The sequence below is a fragment of the Aotus nancymaae genome, unplaced genomic scaffold (assembly GCF_030222135.1).
Source record: "Aotus nancymaae isolate 86718 unplaced genomic scaffold, 86718_ANA_hifiasm-v0.15.2.pri h1tg000115l, whole genome shotgun sequence".
Taxonomy (NCBI): Eukaryota; Metazoa; Chordata; class Mammalia; order Primates; family Aotidae; genus Aotus; species Aotus nancymaae.
In genome coordinates, this window is record NW_026988530.1 from 12,157,336 (window position 1) to 12,177,459 (window position 20,124).

A 20,124-nucleotide genomic window follows, 5' to 3' on the forward strand; every position below is an offset into this window, starting at 1 on the left:
CTGGGCTTTTTGTGGGTGGTAGGCTCTTAATTGCTGCCTCGACTTCAAACCTTGTTATTGGTCTATTCAGGGTTTCGACTTTTTCCTGGTTTAGGCTTGGGAGGAGGCAACTGTCCAGGAATTTATCCATTTCTTCCAGGTTTTCTAGTTTATGTGCATAGAGTTGTAATAATCTCTGATGGTGGTTTGAATTTCTGTGGCATCTGTGGTGATATCCCCTTTATCATTTTTTATTGCATCTATTTGGTTATTCTCTCCTTTCTTTTTTATTAGTCTGGCTATTGGTCTGTCTATTTTGTTGATCTTTTCAAAAAACCAGCTCCTGGATTTATTGATTTTTTGTAGGGTTTTTCGTGTCTCTATCTCCTTCAATTCTGCTTTGATCTTAGTTATTTCTTGTCTTCTGCTAGGTTTTGAGGTTTTTTGATCTTGCTTCTCTAGCTCTTTCAATTTTGACGATAGGGTGCCAATTTTAGATCTCTCCTTTCTTCTCTTGTGGGCACTTATTGCTATATATTTTCCTCTAGAGACTGCTTTTAATGTGTCCCAGAGATTCTGGTATGTGGTGTCTTCATTCTCGTTGGTTTCGAAGAACATCTTTATTTCTGCCTTCATTTCAGTGTTTATCCAGTCAAAATTCAGGAGAAAGTTGTTCATTTTCCATGAAGCTGTGCGGTGCTGGGTTGGTTTCTGAATTCTGAGTTCTAACTTGATTGCACTGTGGTCTGAGAGACTGTTTGTTATGGTTTCTGTTCTTTTGCATTTGCTGAGGAGTGATTTACTTCCAATTATGTGGTCAATTTTAGAGCAGGTATGATGTGGTGCTGAGAAGAATGTATATTCTATGGATTTGGGGTGGAGAGTTTTGTAAATGTCTATTAGGTTTGCTTGTTCCAGGTCCGAGTTCAAGTCCTGGATATCCTTGTTAATTTTCTGTCTCATTGATCTGTCTAATATTGACAATGGGGTGTTGAAGTCTCCCACTATTATTGTGTGGGAGTCTAGGTCTCTTTTTAATTCTTTAAGAATTTGCCTTATGTATTTGGGTGCTCCTGTATTAGGTGCATATATATTTAGGATCGTTAGCTCTTCTTGTTGCATTGATCCTTTTACCATTATGTAATGTCTTTCTTTGTCTCTTTTGATCTTTGTTGCTTTAAAGTCTATTTTATCAGAGATGAGAATTGCAACTCCTGCTTTTTTTTGCTCTCCGTTTGCTTGGTAAATCTTCCTCCATCCCTTTATTTTGAGCCTTTGTGTATCCTTGCATGTGAGGTGGTTTCCTGGATACAGCACACTGATGGGTTTTGGCTTTTTATCCAATTTGCCAGTCTGTGTCTTTTGATTGGGGCATTTAGTCTGTTTACATTTAGGGTTAATAATGTTATGTGTGAATTTGCTCCTGTCATTTTGATGCTAGCTGGCTGTTTTGCCCGTTGGTTGCTGCAGATTCTTCATTGTGTTGATGCTCTTTACCAGTTTGTGTGTTTTTGGAGTGGCTGGTTCTGGTTGTTCTTTTCTATGTGTAGTGCCTCCTTCAGGAGCTCTTGTAAAGCTGGTCTGGTGGTGATGAAATCTCTGAGTACTTGCTTATTCACAAAGGATCTTATTTTTCCTTCACTTATGAAGCTTAGTTAGGCTCGATATGAAATTCTGGGTTGAAAGTTCTTTTCTTTAAGGATGTTGAATATGGGCCCCCACTGTCTTCTGGCCTGTAGGGTTTCTGCTGAGAGATCTGCTGTGAGTCTGATGGGCTTCCCTTTGTGGGTAACCTGACCTTTCTCTCTGGCTGCCCTTAGTATTTTATTCTTCATTTCAACCCTGGTGAATCTGATGATTATGTGCCTCGGGGTTGCTCTTCTAGAGGAATATCTTTGTGGTGTTCTCTGTATTTCCTGGACTTGAATATTGGCCTGCCTTGCTAGGTTGGGGAAGTTTTCCTGGATAATATCCTGGAGAGTATTTTCCAGCTTGGATGCATTCTCTTCGTCACATTCAGGTACCCCTATAAAACGTAGATTAGGTCTTTTCACATAGTCCCATATTTCTTGTTGACTTTGTTCATTCCTTTTTACCCTGTTTTCTCTAATCTTGCCTTCTCGTTTTAGTTCATTGAGTTGATCTTCGACCTGTGATATCCTTTCTTCTTCTGGGTCAATTTGTCTGTTGAAACTTGTGCATGCTTCGCGAAGTTCTCGTGTTGTGTTTTTCAGCTCCATCAATTCACTCATATTCCTCTCTAAGTTGTCCTTTCTCATTAGCATTTCGTCAAGTCTTTTTTCAAGGTTCTTAGTTTCTTTGCATTGGGTTAGAACATGTTCTTTTAGCTCATGAAAGTTTCTTATTATCCACTTCCTGAAAGCTGATTCTGTCATTTCATCACACTCATTCTCCATGCAGTCTTGTTCCCTTGCTGGTGGGGAATTGTGCTCCCTTGTAGGAGGAGAAGTGTTCTGATTTTGGGTGTTTTCATCCTTTTTGCACTGGTTTCTTCCCATCTTTGTGGATTTATCCGCCTATTGACTTTGTAGTTGCTGTCCTACTGATTTTGGTAATTTTAAGTCTGCAGCAGCAGAGCTCATAAACCCCCTTTTCTTCCCCCCGGTGTTCTGTCCCAGGGAGTTAGGGCTTTATGATTTTCCACTGTCTTGCTGTTGTTTTCCCTGCCCACAAGGTGGCAGCCTAGTCGCACTCAGCCTGCAGAGGCTTCGCTGAGCTGCTGTGGGCTCCGCCCAGCTTCCTTGTGAACTTTCCTGCAGTCCTGTTTATATGGGTGTAGTTAGAACTGCTTCCGCTATGTTGGCCCACCCCTGTAGTGATGGAGTCTCTGTAGTGGCAGGTTGTCTTGGTTACTGCAAATTGCCCTGGGAACTTCAGGGTGTGTCCTAATGGAGGATGCCCCTCCCCCACAGAGCTGGACCAACCCGGGTTCAGTTGTGTTTCCTGTGGTGCTTTCTTTGCCCAGGAGTCTCCTGGCTTGACTCCCTGTTTCAGCTCCCCTTACTGCCTTACAGGGGACTCAGTCTCACTCACTCTGCAGGAGGAGGTGCTGCCCCCTGCCTCAGGGCGCAGGCTGAGTGGCCACGTGGGTCAAACCAGCGGCGCTGGCGACCCGTGGGGCTCTTCCGCCTGTGAATCTCCTGGTCTGTGGGCAGTAAAAATCCGTCTGGAAATTAGGCGTCCACTCACCCTCTGCGCTTTCTCTCGGAGCTGCAATCCCGAGTTCCTCCTAACCAGCCATCTTGGATCTCTCTGAAATTAAGAATTTCGTTTGTTTATTTTTGAGGCAGATTCTGGCTCTGTTGCCCAGGCTGGAGTGCAGTGGTGTGATTTCGGCTTACTACAATCTCCGCCTCCTGGGTTCAAGCCATTCTCCTGCCTCAGCCTCTCAAGTAGCTGGGACTACAGGCGTGTGCCACCACACTTGGCTAAGATTTTGTATTTTTAGTAGAGATGGGTTTTCACCGTGTTAGCCAGGATGGTCTCAATCTCCTGACTCCATGATCTGCCCACCTCAGCCTCCCAAAGTGCTGGGATTACAGGCATGAGTTACCTCGCCCGGCCAACTTGGGCATTTTTAACACTGACTTGACTTTGGAACCTTTCTTCACAAAACAACACACAACACTCCACCGAATTGTGATTGTTGCAAATGTCTTGGGAAATGCAGTAGTAGAATTGACTGCTTAATCAGTGTATTTTTCTCAGGCTGGCACTGGCTAGAGACAAATGCATTGCTTCTAGACACAGCACCATCAGTTGAACTTGGAGACAAAGGGGACATGTACATTTGTTTTTTCCATCACTTTATTCAATATGCAAGTATGAGTGGTTATTGTCAAGGGTATGTAAAGTTTAAGATTCAAAAAGGAACACATACAAAGATTTCTAAATGTATATAAAGATTTAAAATATATCTAAAAACATATGTTTGAGAAGAAGAACTTTTTAATGTCCATAGTGCAAGTTTTAGATGGTAACAATTACGTCCTGTGACTTTGGGATAAGGTGTCTCCAGCTCAGGGCTTGCCTACCATGATGGCCTGAATTGTGTCATATATTGAAGCCCTAAGCTCCTCTGCCTCAGAATGGGACTGTATTTGGGTGATAAGACGTTTAGGAGGTAAATAAGGTAATATGAGGTCACATTGGCGGCCCCGATCCAGTCTGACTCATGGCCTTCAAAGAGAAGAAGATTGTCTTCAGCAGGCCAAATAGACACCACAGGACAAAGCAAAGCTGCTGACACCTTGATCTGGGACTCCAGCCTCCAGAACTATAGGAAAATACATTTCTGTTATTTATCTTTCACCCAGCCTGTGCACTTTGTTATGGCAGCCCCAGAAATCTTACTACTTACAAAGCTTATACTTACTAAGAAATCTTACGACTTACTAAGCTTAGACTTCCTAAGTATGGACTGGGCCAAACCAAGCCAAAGGTCACAGTGCAATGCTGCTTTCACACCTCTGCCAATAAAAGAAATCTTCAAACCCCCTTCGTCCCATAGAAACTGCTAGTGAACCCCTCTTTCTTTCAGTTTTATTATTGCTGCAGGGTACTGTGGTTTCTTTGAGAATATAGAGTAGCTATTAAATTAGAGGAGGCTTGTTCCTCTGATCAACTCCACAGTTAATTTGCATTTAATAAGATAATAGGAAGAATCCTGTATACATTCAGATGAATTAGAGAAGTATATCTCACTGCTCTTTCCAGAAATACAAATTAGTAACAATAACTCTAGACATCGAATTTTAATAGCATTTTGGTTACATTCTTAGTAAATGTCATAGATAAATTTAAGTTTTAGTTTCGTGTTCCATTAGTACAAAAGATCAGCAGATATTTGAAGCCTCAAATATATTGATTCAGATGCTTTAGATTAAAAAGTGTGTTGGCACAAGCTAATATTCATTCTCTCCCTGTCCTCAGGACATACATAGATTTATCTATGTTTTGCAAGACATTAAATATTCCAACAAAGTTTGTCATCTTTAAGACGTTTGCCTGAAATGCCACTTTGTCACTTGGTCCTGTCCCCAGTTGCTCCTGATTTTTTGAGAGACCTTTATATAACCCCAAATGTCACTGGCTGTCAGAATATAATGAATCATGCATTACTACTGCCCAAATGCCTGCATGGAGACTCATCTATTCAACTTGTAGTCACTAATGTCTGAACAAAATGCCTTCAGTGCAGAACAGCTCCATCCTTAGGCTGATCTGCAAAAGGCAAATTATTTATGAATCACAAAGTTTCAGAAATACTTGTGAACATCAATATTCTTTAATGGCTATAGAAATTGCACCTTATATTTTAATAAAACTATGTGATTTATAGCAATGCTGAGGATTCATGCTTCCACTTTCAGAATCTATCACTTAAAAGTTTTAGTGTGACTTTAATATAGAGCACACTCAGACTGAAGTAATACTTGGTAAGGAATAATTTTTGAAGATATATGTGCACGTGTGCTCATGTGTGTGTGCTTTATTTGTCAGAGAACAATTGGATACCAACTTACCTGATTTTGCACTTTTGTACAACAGATACACCAGTGCCGCAGACTCCATTCCAAATCTGTCCCTCTGTGACAATTCCTGGAGGAATTTTTAAACTGAAAATTTTAAGCAAGAAAGCTTAGAATTGCTCAAACCTGCCCTGGAATGATGCTTATGTGAATTTTACTCTAAAATCAGGCAATTAGGTGTCAGTTGTGTGTACTTATTTATTTACATATATATCCTGCTTTACATTTTCAGTTCCTCTTTATTAACCAGGCTAAGCTTCTAGCATAGTGCTATGCTGAACGTTTGTGTCCCATTCAAATTCCTAATCCCTAAGGCTCCCTGTGGGAGGTGATTGGGTCATAAAGGCTGAGCCCAAGTGAATTTGATTAGTACCCTTATAAAAGAGGCCCAAGGGGGCTCGTTAGCCCTTCTGCCACGTGAAACTATAACAATGAAAGAAATGCCATCTAGGAAGGGGACCCTCAGCAGACACTGAACCTGCTGACTCTGCCAGCCCCTCGGCACAGCCTCTGAACTCTGAGAAATATATTTCTGTTTATAAGCCACTCAACTGAAACAGCTGTTATTACAGCTGATCAAAGGAATTGCTGTTCATCAGGCCAAAGACATGCTGATCTTCTTCCCTTCCTTCACACTTTGTCCCTTCAATCTTTTCCTAACGTCTTAAGCCTCTGCTTGTTTGCTTTCTCACAAAGTCTTTACCCATCGATTTTGACAGAAGAAAACTCCAATATGCCTGTAAATGTTCAGCATCATTTACTTATTAGCCAGAAAATGTTTGCTTATTCTCTATTTTTTCTCTAATTAATTTTTTTTGGTGTTTTGTGCATGTATCATCTACCTCAAGGCAGTGATGGATATGTTTTTTTAATTTTGCTTTCAGAAAAACATTCTGACTTGGCTCTGTGTCGAAAACATATCTCACAATTGAACAGAATGTAGAAGCTGACATTTATCTTAAAGCTTCTTGAACATATTCCTGGGGGAATTCAGGAAACTCTCTGTTTCTGGCCTTCTTGCATTGTGCAGTGTCTGTTACTCTGTGAAATATGCGTTCTACATTTATTTTTATTGTCCTAGATAAATATGTAATTAATACCATTTGTGCTGCTTTATACTAGAGAATTTTTCTAAACTTCATTGTGTTGTTTCAATTGCTTCATTCCTTTACTACTTCATTTCTCAACAATTCAATTACAAATAAATTATAAATAAAACAGTACACATTTCAAATATACTTGAAATGTTTTCTGGAATTTGAAGTGTGTATATTACAGAAACAAGTTATTTATATGTACTAAGAGCCTTTAAATATTTATCTTATTTGATCCAGCAACTCCATTTTTAAGGTTTTTCAAAGGAAACACAGTAATAAGATACAGTAATTATGTGTTGAATAAAAGCTAATCCTATGTCTTTTTAGTAAGCCCATAAACTAGGAACTATATTCTTGACACAATATTTATTGTGGGAATTTTTAGCATGCTATGATATATTTATATAATGGAATTTTTGTATCTACCAGATATAGTCATGTGTTGTTTGATGGCAGGAATATATTCCCATTTTTTGGTAGGGAAACATGTTTATTTAAAATAATAGAAATTGTTTTGAATTAGTACTAGATGTCCTACCTAGTACCTATGATTTGTACAAGATGACATGAATTCACTAGCTGATGGTGTTATAAAAGAAGCTAATACTCAGTGTCTGAGTTGATGAATATGATCAATGATATATTTTATCCTTTGTTATTGTGGGAACACCATAGAGCACAGTTAAGCAGATCCACATACTGTAGCTCACTATACACCCAGGTTACATGGTGTAGCCTGCTGCTCCCAGGTCACAAATCTGTACATCATGCAATGTACTAAATACTGTAGGCAAATGTAACACAATGGTAAGCATTTGTGAAACTAAACACATATAGACATAGAAAAGGTGAAGTCAAGATATGGCATAAAGATTAAAAATGATATGTCTCTATAGGACATTTACCATGAATGAAGTTTGCAGGACTGGAAGCTGGTCTGGGTGTCACCGAGTAAGCAGTGAGTGCATGTGAAGGCCTGGGACCCTGGAGGCTTTAGAGATACTGTCCATTAGGATAGATGCAATATTTAAAACTATGTTCTTTCACTCATAAAAATTAAACCTGGCTTCTGTACCTATTTTACTTTATAAACTCTTAATTTTTTTTAACTTTTTGATACTGCATAATAAAATTTCCTTTAACATAGAAACACATTGTATACTATACACAGATTTCACTTTCTTTACATCCTTGAACTATAAGTATTTTTTTATTTTTTGACTTTTCTTTTAAACTTTTTTTTTCTAAAACTAAGACACAAACACACAGATTGGCCTAGGCCTACACAGGGTTGGGATCATCAATATCACTGCCTTGCACCTCCACATCTTGTCCCACTGGAAGGTCTTCGGAGGCAATGACAGGCATGGAGCTGTCACCTCCTCTGATCACAATGCCTTCTTCTAGAATACCTCCTGAAGGATCTGCCTGGGGCTTTTTTTGAGGAGGTGTCACTCTTTTCATTAATATGTCTACAGTCTGCAAAGCCTTCTGCTAAATCTTTTACTGTGAACTTTCTTGGGGGTGGAGAGTTCCTCTTCTTTTTCTTCTCAATTCCCTTTTATTTTGCCCCTTTAGCTATGTGTTCCTGCTTCAGTTCCAACGACTCCCCATTAGCCAGTTTCTCAGGAATAACTTCTAGGAGCTCCTCAGTGTCATCTTCATCTACATCCAGATTTTTTCTTTTTTTGCCACCTCAGCTACAGGCTTGTTGGTTTTTGCAAACTTCTATTCCTGTAAAAGTGTTTAAAATTGTGTATGGACCTTTTAAGTATCTTTTTCCTGATGCCATTTATATACTGCTTGGCAACATCACCCTATGCCCAAGCAAGATCCTGGATTCAGTCGTAGATGGCATAATCCTTCCAGAGCAGCATCAGTGGCTTCTGAGGGTCTTCCTCAGTTGTAGCAGTAGCCTGGGCAAGTGTCCTCAGGTAGTCGGACTTAAAAGTTGCTATTACTGCATAGTATTCCATGGTGTCTATGTGCCACATTTTCTTTATCCAGTCTACCAAGGATGAGTTCATGTCCTTTGCGAGGACATGGATGAAGCTGGAAACCGTCATTCTCAGCAAACTGATACAAGAACAGAAAACCAAACACCACGTGTTCTTACTCATAAGTGGGTGTTGAACAATGAGAACACATAGACACAGGGAGGGGAACATCACACTCTGGAGTCTGTTGGGGGTCGGGGCTAGGGGAGAATTAACAGGCAGTCAGGGGATTGGGGAGGGATAACATTAGGAGAAATACCTAATGTAGATGATGCGGTGATGGATGCAGCAAACCACCATGACACGTGTATACCTATGTAACAAACCTGCACGTTTTGCACATGTACCCCAGAACTTAAAATATAATAAAAAAAAAAATTTAAATTTAAAAAAAGACTGAATATAAAACCAATAAAAAGAAAAATTTTTTTAAAAAGCTGCTATTACTCCTTTATCCATTAGTTGGTTGAAAAAGGTGATATTTGGAGGAAAAACTCTCCCTTTGGGATGGACACCCCTGAAAGGAGGCTGTGCAGGAGCATTATCAACAATAAGCAAAATCTTGACAGGCATGCTATTCTTCAAACAGTCCTTCTCCATTTTGCTGACGTAGCAACTCAGAAGGGCATCTTGGGAGAGAAGCTGGGTCATCCATAAACGATCGCTTCTGTAGTACCCGGGCAGTGTGTGCTTCTTGATAATATGCTTGAAAGCCCTGGCATTCTCACTGTGCCAGCTCACAAAGTGTTCCCATTTGCAGCCTGCAGTACTGCCCCCAAGCAACACAGTTACCCTGTCCTTAAAAAATCCCGCATTAAGTTGGCCTCCTTAGGGATGAAAGTCCTTTGAGGCATTTGTTCCCAGAATAGGGGGTTTTCATCCATATTGAAGACTTGCTCTGGCAAGTAATTTTTCTGCACAATCAGCTTGTCTGACTGTGGAATCACACAATCTGATTTTTGGAAATTCCAAAAATTCTTCAGCTGCTGTCACGTCAGCACTTGCATACTCATCACTCACTTTTACGTTATATAATGAATAATCAATCATGAGCTATTTAAACCACCCAGAGCTAGAGTGAATTCCACACTGTAGTTGGATCCTGTCTTTTCTTACAACATTGCAAACAAACTTTCACTTTGGTTATAGTTATCATGGTGCTGAGAGGGATACGCATCTGCATCTGCTCTTTAATCCAGATCATCAGAAGTTTCTTTATATCTGATATAGGCCATTCTTGAGTTTTCGTTAGTCTTGTTGCCTCCAAGAAGCAGATTCCTTCACAGTTTCTGTCACTTTGTTCTTGCTCTTGATCATAGCTATGGTGGAACGGGATATGCCTGCTGGGGAGCAATAGCCGTCACTGATTTTCCACCCTCGTGGCCTTAATCACTTTTCATTTGGTCTCCACGACACTCGCTCTAAGGAACCTTTACTGGCAGGATTAGCAGAGCCTTTTGTACAGTTAGGGGTCATGGTGAACTAAACAAGAGATTCAGTCAACGGAGATCACACAGTCAAAGGATGCAGGAAACCCGAGATGCATGAGGCTTCTGTGGGCTTCACACAGCACACTGTCCTAATGTCAACTTCTTGTTGAACAAGTAGGATCACACTCTAAAATAGTGATAAAAAGGAGAGTATAATACATACCTAAATCACTACCATCGTTGTTTATTGTAGTTAGCGGGTATTATATACTGTACATAATTATACGTATCAGACTTTCTTACCACTGCAGCACAGTAGATTTGTTTACAACATCACTACAAGCATGAGTGATGTGTTAAACTATAACGTTATTAGATAATAGGAATTTTTCGGCTCCATTGTAATCTCATGGGAGCATCATTGTGTATGATGTCCTTTGTTGCCCTGAAACATTGTTATGCAGCACTTCACGGTATTTTGTTGTCAGATTTTTTTTTATTATACTTTAAGTTTTGGGGTACATGTGAAGAATGTGCAGGTTTGTTACATAGGTAGGTGTACACGTGCTATGATGGTTTGCTGCACCCATCCCCCCATCATCTACATAAGGTATTTCCCTTAATGTTATCCCTCCCCAATCCCCTCATACCCTGCTATCCCTCCCCTAGACCCCCACCCCCTGACAAGCTTCGATATTTGATGTTCCCCTCCCTGTGTCCATATGTTCTCATTGTTCAGCTCCCACTTATGAGTGAGAACATGCAGTATTTGGTTTTCTGTTCTTGTGTCAGTTTGCTGAGAATGACGGTTTCCAGCTTCATCCATGTCTCTGCAAAGGACATGAATACATCCTTTTTTATGGCTGCATAGTATCGATTGGCGTATATGAGCCACATTTTATTTATCTAGTCTATCATTGATGGGCATTTGGATTGGTTCCAAGTCTTTGCTATTGTAAATCCCTAAAAAATTATCATTTTATAACATAATGAAAAGGTTTAAGAGTAAATATTGTTTATCTGATATTATTCAAGCTATGCAAAATATGCATAGCAAATATACACAATAAATATTTCATAGTAACTACTTATTGATTTTGGTGTTAATATACTGGTTTATTTTTATTGTTATATGTAAGAATATACATTTACAAAATTGGCATCTCCTACTATGTTACTCAGAAAAAAACAGTTTTTAATACTGTTATTAAAAATGCAAAAATGTTTCAATCACTCATGTAAAGTAATCTAGAGTTTAAAATTTCTAACAGCTAGATGATTCAGAAATGGCCTTTCCAATGAAAGAAAGAAACAATGATTATGGAAGATTAGAGTGTGGGAAAAGGAGATAGAGATTCTTGAAAGGATATCATAAACTAAAAGTCACTGAAAAATAAATAAAAAGCCAAAAGAGTTCTTCAAGATTATGTAATTTCATCTTATTCTTTACGTATTTGTAGGCAGGTTTATCTGAACGTGTATTGAATAAAAGATCAAATAAAGCAAATACTCAAAGGTTTATTTAAAAAAAAAGCCACTCAGAAATAAAGGTGGGAATCTGTGCCACTTAAATCATAAATATTTATAAATTACCTTTTGTGCCTGTCGCAGCAAGGTATAAAAATAGAGACCATTCAAGAATATATGATTATCCGTACTTGTAATTAAGAGTAGAGATCAACAAGTAATAAATCCTCCTCGCTGCTCAATCTGAAGTGAACATTGTGCCAGCAGAGCACTTTGTCGTCTATCGTCCTTTTCACGTCTCTAGGGCATTCTGGCTCTATGTAATGGGAGGATTGGAGTTGGCACTGAGACGTGTTCTTTGGACTTTTCTTTGTGTAATTGGCTTGTCTTGAAGGAAAATAATCACATCGGAGCCAACTCAATCCTTTTTGCCTTTAGAGTAATTGTATTCTGCCAGATTTTAACTGTACCACACTCACATACAAACTAATCCCATCAGGAAGACCATCAAAATTCCTAAACGTTACATTGGTGGAAGATGGTGATAGCAAATATTTGTTATTTATGGAGAGAGGTAATGGTGTGTTGCATTTCTTCGCCTCATAGATCAGACTTAGAGAAATGTCACCAAAAATTCATAAAGGAAAAAATAATAATTTATGCCTTGTATTTTGTGAACTAAATTTACTGAATTTCTTTATATCATGAATACCTATACTACTTCATTTCATCATTTGTGATGTAAAGTGTTATTTTCTAACGTTAAGCAAAAATGAATAGTGACCTTAGAAGTGCTTTTAAAAACTTTGTCAATCAAGGGTAACAGAGATGGAAGACAACTTGTTAAATGTACTATTGGAACAAAACTGATAACACTTCCTGAAAAATAATACACAATAAAATGTGGACTCTGCCTCTGCTTTGAAACTTCCCAGAGCATCCCCTCTGCCTGGACCTCTGTGTTTACTTCTGAGCTTCCTTATTGAATAACATAGTCATAATTAACAACTCACATTGCCAGATACGAGTATATTCATTCTTTAATCAACTCGTGTTCTTGATAACCACATTTCAGCATGTTATAGTGTGTCATAGTCAATTAAGGCTAAGAATAACAGAATGCCACAGGCTTATAAACAACAGAAATTCATTTCTCACGGTATTGGAGACCATAAGCCCTAAATGAGGGCAGCACCAGCAAATTCCATATCTGATGAAAACACTCCCCGGTTCCAGATGGCCTTCCTCCTGCTGTGTTCTGATGTGGGGAAAGGAGAGGGATCTTACTGGGCTCCATTTTAAAAGAGCATTAATCCCAATGGTGAAGGCCTAATCACCTCCCAAAGTCCCTACCTCCTAATACCCTAACATTGTAGATTAGGTTTCAACATATGAATCTGGGTGAACAGAAACATTCAGTTAGTACAATGTGAGGGAACGAGGGTCATTTTAAGAGATTTTTGTAATAGGCAGAGAGTTTTGTGCCTATTAAAATGTAACAACTTATGTAAAAGTTTGAGAGCTGAAAAAATATTTATTGATTCTGAAATACAAAATGAAAAATGCATAATTAATATTAATAAATACTTCATTTAATAGTTATAAAATATGTCAACTTGGTTAATTTTTAAATTTTATATTTAGCAAATTTAATTAATTTCAGGAAGTGTATGGTTTAAAGTTTCTAATTTGGCCAGAATCCCTGCTTTGTTCAATAGTTTTCAGATAAATCATTGCCAGTTTTAAAGTAAATCAGTTAATTGTTGGCAAAAGAAAACTAACTTGAAAAATTGTTTAAAATGTTTTCAAAAGTTCTATACATGAAGTATAATTTTTAATAAATGCTACAGATTGGGGCCTCCAAAACTAAGATGTCCTGGACTTATGGAAACTGAACTGTTCCTCAAATCTCTATCAAATCAATTCTCATTATACATGAACCTTTCTGAATAACAAATACTAAGAATCTGGGATGTGACCCTACAGTATCCTTGTGTACATATATTACTGATGTACTGTTTTTTTCATAAGGAAAGGTGTTCATTTGAAATAATAGAAATTGTTTTGAATTAGAAGTACCAGGACTTGAATTCACTAGCTGATGGTGTTATTAAAGATGCCAATACCCCAATGTTTGAGTTGATGAATATGATCAATAAATGTTCATTGCCTTTCCTCAGATCTCACCTCCATAATGTGCATGATAGAGTGTTATGCTGTTAACAAACTTGCTATTAAAAAAGTGCTGAATACACAACATGGCACAATTTAAATGAATGTGTTTGTATACATGTAGTATAGCTGCACGATACCTTTTAAGAAACAGAATTGCTTGGTCAAGGGTTAAACGCATTTGTCATTGTTTTTTAATTTTAATTTTTTTCTTGAGTTTTGAACATTAATACAACTGTATAGTACATAATTTAAAAGAAGAGATGAATGGTAAAAATAAAACTCTCATACCACTTTCTTCCATTAATCCAGTTCCCTTGGTAGTTACATCGTCATAGAAATTCTTCTAGAGATATGTGATGCTTACACAAGCATGTACGAGTATGCAGAATTCCTCATTTTCAAGTACATTTTTGTTTCTTGTGCCTATCCCTATAAGGGGAGCAGAAGACCTATGCCCAGAAGGCTTAAACAGACACACCAGGCTAAAGTGTAAGCATTCATATCAGGAGTATGCTATTTTTTTGCCTTATCACCTCAGCCTCAGCTGTGGTGGATCTTATCAGTAAAAGTGACGGTTTCTTTGGTTTTCACTATTGCTTATTGTTTTCCCTGGATGAAAGGATACCAATGAATTCTGTACATTGCTCTGTTGCTGGCCGAAAATCCTCAATCCTACCTGCTGTCTTGCTCTGCACACAGCACACACTCTGTAATTACCCTTCACCAGCTTCCTAGAAACGCCCTCACCTCTCTCTTCTGTAGTTCCTGTGACTCAGACATCCTCTTGTCGATTTTCTCTCTGGTGTATCTCATATGGCAGTAGCATCCTGGGCAAAGGTTGTATGGATGGTTAGTTTTTCAAACCTTGTACATGCAAAAATTTCTTTACCTTACTTTCCTACCTTGTTTCTCTTAGAAATATAAAATAATTTTTCTGTTGCAATGCTGCCTTCCAATGTTATTGAAAAACTGGAAGGTATTTCTGATTTCTTATTCCATGTATGTAACAATTTTAGTTACTTGCCCCCATGGAAGTTTAAAAGATCTTCATTTTGTCTCCAGTGTTCTAAAATGTCACAGTGATTTGCTAATTTGGTCATTCCACCATACCAGGTACTGGGGAATTTCTTTAAATTTAGGACCTTATTTCCTTTAGATCAAGCTTGTCCAACCCATGGCCCACAGACTGCATTTGACACAGGACAGCTTTGAATGCGACCCAGCACAACTTTATAAACTTTCTTAACACATTATGAGATGATTTAGCAATTTATTATTATTATTATACGTTACGTCTGGGGTACATGTGCACAACGTGCATGTATTTGTGCAATTCTTTTTTAGCTCATCAGCTATCATTACTGTTAGTGTATTTTATTTATGGCCCAAGACAATCCTTCCAATGTGGCCCAGGGAAGCCAAAAGATTGAATACGCATGCTTTAGAGCTAGGAAATGGTCTGGGATGGTATTACATCCAATTACATTACATTATGTTGTTTGTGATACAAATGATATAATGTGTATGGCATATATTAAATGTAATAAATCATACTATAATTGCATAATATTTTAACCAAATGGACAAATGAGTATTAGCACGAGTTACTTGTTAGTTGAGGAAATTGCACATTTGCATCATGGTCTGCACTAACAGTGTCCTCTAAACAATGTAAATTAGTGGCTTTTAAAATGCATTTTCAAAATATTTTTGCAGTGAAGTACTAAATTTGAATACTATATATTAATGCCACTCACACGCACATAATATATTCTGGTATTGCTTATTGAGTAAACTATTTTTAAAGAATATAATTATTGATACATAATGATATCTTTAAAAAAGGAAGAGGAAGTTACTTTAGTCCAAATGTCAAAGTTTGGCAATAATTCTTTTTACAACAGAAACATTATAGTATTTTCTTAAATATTTTATAGTTTTTTTTTTCCCTAACTACAGGTTATATAGCTGTCTTTTTTCTGTGCTTAGCAAATACTAATGTTAAGTCAAATAGGAACATCATGTATTTATAATAGTGCATTCCTACATATACCGAGTATATGAATGAAGAATAAATTGTGACATCTTATAGCAGATATGGCCAACAATAAATATATAATATTCATTTCAGATTTTCAACCCTTTATTTTCTCAGATGACCTACCACCCCATCATAAAAAAGTATTTATGACATAAATATTAGTTCTCAATTTTTGTGGTGTTAATAATACAGATCTTCTAAGTGCCATATTCTAATGAAGAATACAAATAGAATTCCACTGATGCCACTTCTTTATTAAATAAAATGTTCTTGTCATATTACATCTTATTTTGAAGCATATATTTAACTTTGAAAAGCTGAAACACAGTTACTTCTTTTCTTTTCGTTGCTGTTATCTTTCAATTTGTTGGAATAATGGGGCAAATAGCACTGACATTATACTGAGATATTTTTCAACACTGTTGTTTCTCTGTTTTAGCATGCAGTGACCTGGAGTTCAGGGAAGTGGCAAACAGATTGCGGGACTGGTTCAAGGCCCTTCATGAAAGTGGGAGTCAGAACAAGAAGACAGAAACATTGCTGAGGCCTGAGAGAAGCAGTAAGATATCTCTGTTTGATCATTGCTACTGTATCATCATCTGATAAGAGGTTTTATTTCCAGTGAACAACTTAGAACAAAACACACATTTCAATATTTATTCACTGCATATATACTGAGTAAAAATCAGAATATTATTACTTCCAAGCACACCTGTATTATTTTGCAAGGAAATAAGGCGTTTGGGACAACTCTCATTGGAGGAAAAAGGAATGTCTCCTCAGAGGGTGTTTAGCTTTCAGTGGAATAGAAAGAAGGGGGATATTCTTCAGTGTTTTATTAAGGTGCTAAAGAGTAGAACAACCGGAAAATAAAGGTAAAAATTTGGAGTATTTAGATTTTTAGAGAATACAACAGGACTCCCCCATGTGGTAGCCAAGATTGCTTTGCTGATGTCTCTATTTTGACCCTCTGTGAAATGGATCAGTAGACAAGAGAGGATATCTGCAAATTAGATAAGTAAAACAAACACAGAAGGAAAAAAGAGCCCTATACCTCTTACAATTTTTTTTGAGACAAAGTCATGCTCTGTCACTCATGTTGGAGTGCAATGACGTGATCTCAGCTCACTGCAACCTCTGTTTCTCAAGTTCAAGTGATTCTCCTGCCTCAGCATCCTGAGTAGCTGGGATTACAGGCGCCCACCACCACGTCCTGCTAATTTTTGTATTTTTAGTAGAGATGGAGTTTTACAGTGTTGTCCAGGCTGGTCTCAAACTCCTGACCTTGTGATCCACCCTCCTTGGCCTCCCAGAGTGCTGGGAATATAGGCGGGAACCACCATGCCCGGCCATAAGTTGTTGTTGTTGTTGTTGTTTATGAGTATAATTCTCTAAAAGATTTTTTTTTAATTCCTTGGAAATAAGAAATACAAATTGAAATAAGGTACTTGTTATGAATAATTTTGTAAACTTTTCATTTTATATTATTTTCTTTTGTATAAAAATGTATGTATTATTTAATGCATATAAAATGATACTGAAACACAGGCTGAATCTTTCAAAGATTGAAGCATGTGCTCCAAAACACAAGTAAAGGGGAAGGAGCAGGAATTATGAGCCACATCTCTTGGCTGACACAGAAGAGCTATCTGTGATACTCATCACCTATCGTGACATGATCCATCCACTCTCACCTGCTACCCTCAAAGTGGAGTTTCTAACAAAATTATGTAGTAAGATCGTATAATCCTCTATAGATACCTAAAATGCTTTATTTTTGTTTTTACGTTAAGGAATTTTCTACAATTTCAACTTACTGTAGTTATGAATCTAATTTGCATACTGAAACGATTTAATACAGAAGTGCAATTAAGCCATTACCTTTAGGTTAGTAATTGTCTTTGAATGTGTAATGACTATCCATATATTTCTTTTTATTAATTTCAGGAAGAAATTATGGTATTTTTCATATCCTATAGGAGAGTCCCTTGAGCTTATCTCTGGATTTATTGGTTAATTTTTTGGCAAATGTAAATGTTTTGATGACTTTTAGCTTGAATTTGCCTAATAGAAATAATGATTCCATATATTTGCCTCTGGATTTATGAAGAAAAGATGTCTGGATTAAGGAGAAGGTCTATTCCACACCCTTACATATTGATTTTTGAAGATTCATGTTCACACCTGTTTTTAAAATTCATATTCACTTCCAATATTCATACTTGAACATTTTCATTGCTTGCTCTAAGATTCTTACTTTGAGCTTGAGTTCAGACTGATGCTTCCTTTCAGATACAGAAATAGATGATGGAGAACATCTACAATACTCTGCAAGGTGCTGAGCAATTGTACACGTTCATAAATATTTCCCTTTCTAGTTTTTTCTGTCAATAAATGCCATGAGACTCTTTAAAGGTAGTAGATGAATTATAAGAAGCTTCTTTAGAGTTAAATATTCTCGGGATTATTTATACTGCTTGAAGGAGTCAGAGGCCAGCCAGAAAAAAAATTCCAAAGGGAAGTTATTCATTGGAATAGATATGACAAATCCATAGACAAGACATGGCTGACTCCTTCAACTCCTCAGATCTGTGCACCCTGTGAGGGAATCCAACATTAGACTCCCATCTCCTTTCTATTTTTATTCTCCCTTCAGAGCTTTTATCAGTTCTAAGATAGTGATGATCTACTTGTTTATTTAATTGTCTCTCTCCTTCCCAACCAGAGTACTTTAAACTCAATGAAGTAAGAAATCTTTATTCACCACTGCATTGCCAGAACGTAGGACAGAGTTTAGCATATAGTATTCACTAAATGAAACTGAAAGGAGTTAATGAATGAATGAATCAAAGAAGCAATCACTGTACTACATTGTGTAGCTATACCATAGTTTAGTCATTCAGTTAGTGCCCTAGGAATGATTATTGATCATATTCATTATTTTCTTCATGATAGTAATTAGTGTAGTCAATTTGTATGCTTTTATTTCTAAGAGAAAGATTACAAGAAGTGGAAGGAATAAGTCAAAATGTGCACGCATTTTAAATTACATAAGATCATAGATATTGCCAGACTGCATTGTAAAAAGCCTAGGGCATTTTTCATTTTTACCAGCAAGACATGAGAGTTAACTTTTACCTGCATCCCTAATAGCAAAAAAAAATCACCATTCATTTTAACTTTTCCATTCTGATGAATATGCTCTTATATTTCATTGTTAATTAAATTTGTATTTTTTTATTAGTAGTGAATTTAAACATAAAAATTGGGAGGAAACTAAAAACACAGTTTTCAACTTATCTGATATTATCACCCCTACATTCCATTTTATCAAGTTTAATATCTTTGTTAACAATTTTGATCAACTTTCCTTTATTACATGCAATTAAGTGTCTTTCTTGTGAAAACCCAAAGTTTGGTTTTGATTTCTTAATATGACAGTAAGCAAACATTGGAGTGTTTTAGTTTTTGTTTATTTTTAATAATTAAGGATGTAGTTAAAAGTCTTCATAAGGCAGAAAAAAATAATCTGATAAGGTAGTAAAGAAATGCGAATAAAAACCACATTGAGATGCCATCGCCTGCCAGTTAGAATGACAATCATTATAAAATCAGGAAATAACAGATGTTGGAGAGGATGTGGAGAAATAGGAATCCTCTTACACTGTTGGTAGGAATGTAAATTAGTTCGACCATTGTGGAAGATGGTATGGCAATTCCTTAAGTATCAGAACTAGAAATACACACCAGCAATCCCATTACTGGGTATATACCCAAAGGATTATAAATCATTACATTATAAAGACTCATGCACAGGTATGTTTACTGTGGCACTATTCACAATAACAAAGACTTGGAACCAACACAAATGCCCATCAATGATAAACTGAACAAAGAAAATGTGGCACATATATACCATGGAATACTATGCAGCCACAAAAGAGGATGAGTTCATGTTCTTTGTCAGGACATGGATAAAGCTGGAAACCATCATTTTCAGCAAACTGCCACAAGAACAGAAAACCAAATACTGAATGTTCTCACTCATAAGTGGGTGTTGAACAATGAGAATGCATGGAACAGGGAGGGGAACATCACACACCCTCAGCCTGTTGGGGGTTGGGGGCTAGGGGAGGGATAGCAGTGGGTGGGAGTTAGGGAAGGGATAACATTAGGAGAAATACCTCATGTAGATGACACGGTGATAGATGCAGCAAACCACCATGGCACATGTATACATATGTAACAAACCTGCATGTTCTGCAAATGTACACCAGAACTTAAAGTATATTAAAAAATACAATAAAATGATATAGAATGTTTGCCTTCCAGCATTTTATACTGAAAACAAATTAAAACGTATTTTACAGTCTCTTATTTGTAGCA

At 37.2% G+C, this 20,124-nt stretch overlaps 1 protein-coding gene across 2 annotated transcripts in view; it reads left to right on the top strand.

Moving 5' to 3' along the window:
* Positions 1–20,124, top strand: part of SPOCK3 (SPARC (osteonectin), cwcv and kazal like domains proteoglycan 3) — a 577,835-nt gene that overhangs the window by 504,920 nt on the left and 52,791 nt on the right. For both annotated transcript variants that reach the window (XM_064371038.1, XM_064371039.1), the window contains exon 6: positions 16,178–16,297. In XM_064371038.1, the coding sequence (XP_064227108.1) occupies positions 16,178–16,297 (120 nt within the window). The remainder of the gene's footprint in view (positions 1–16,177; positions 16,298–20,124) is intronic.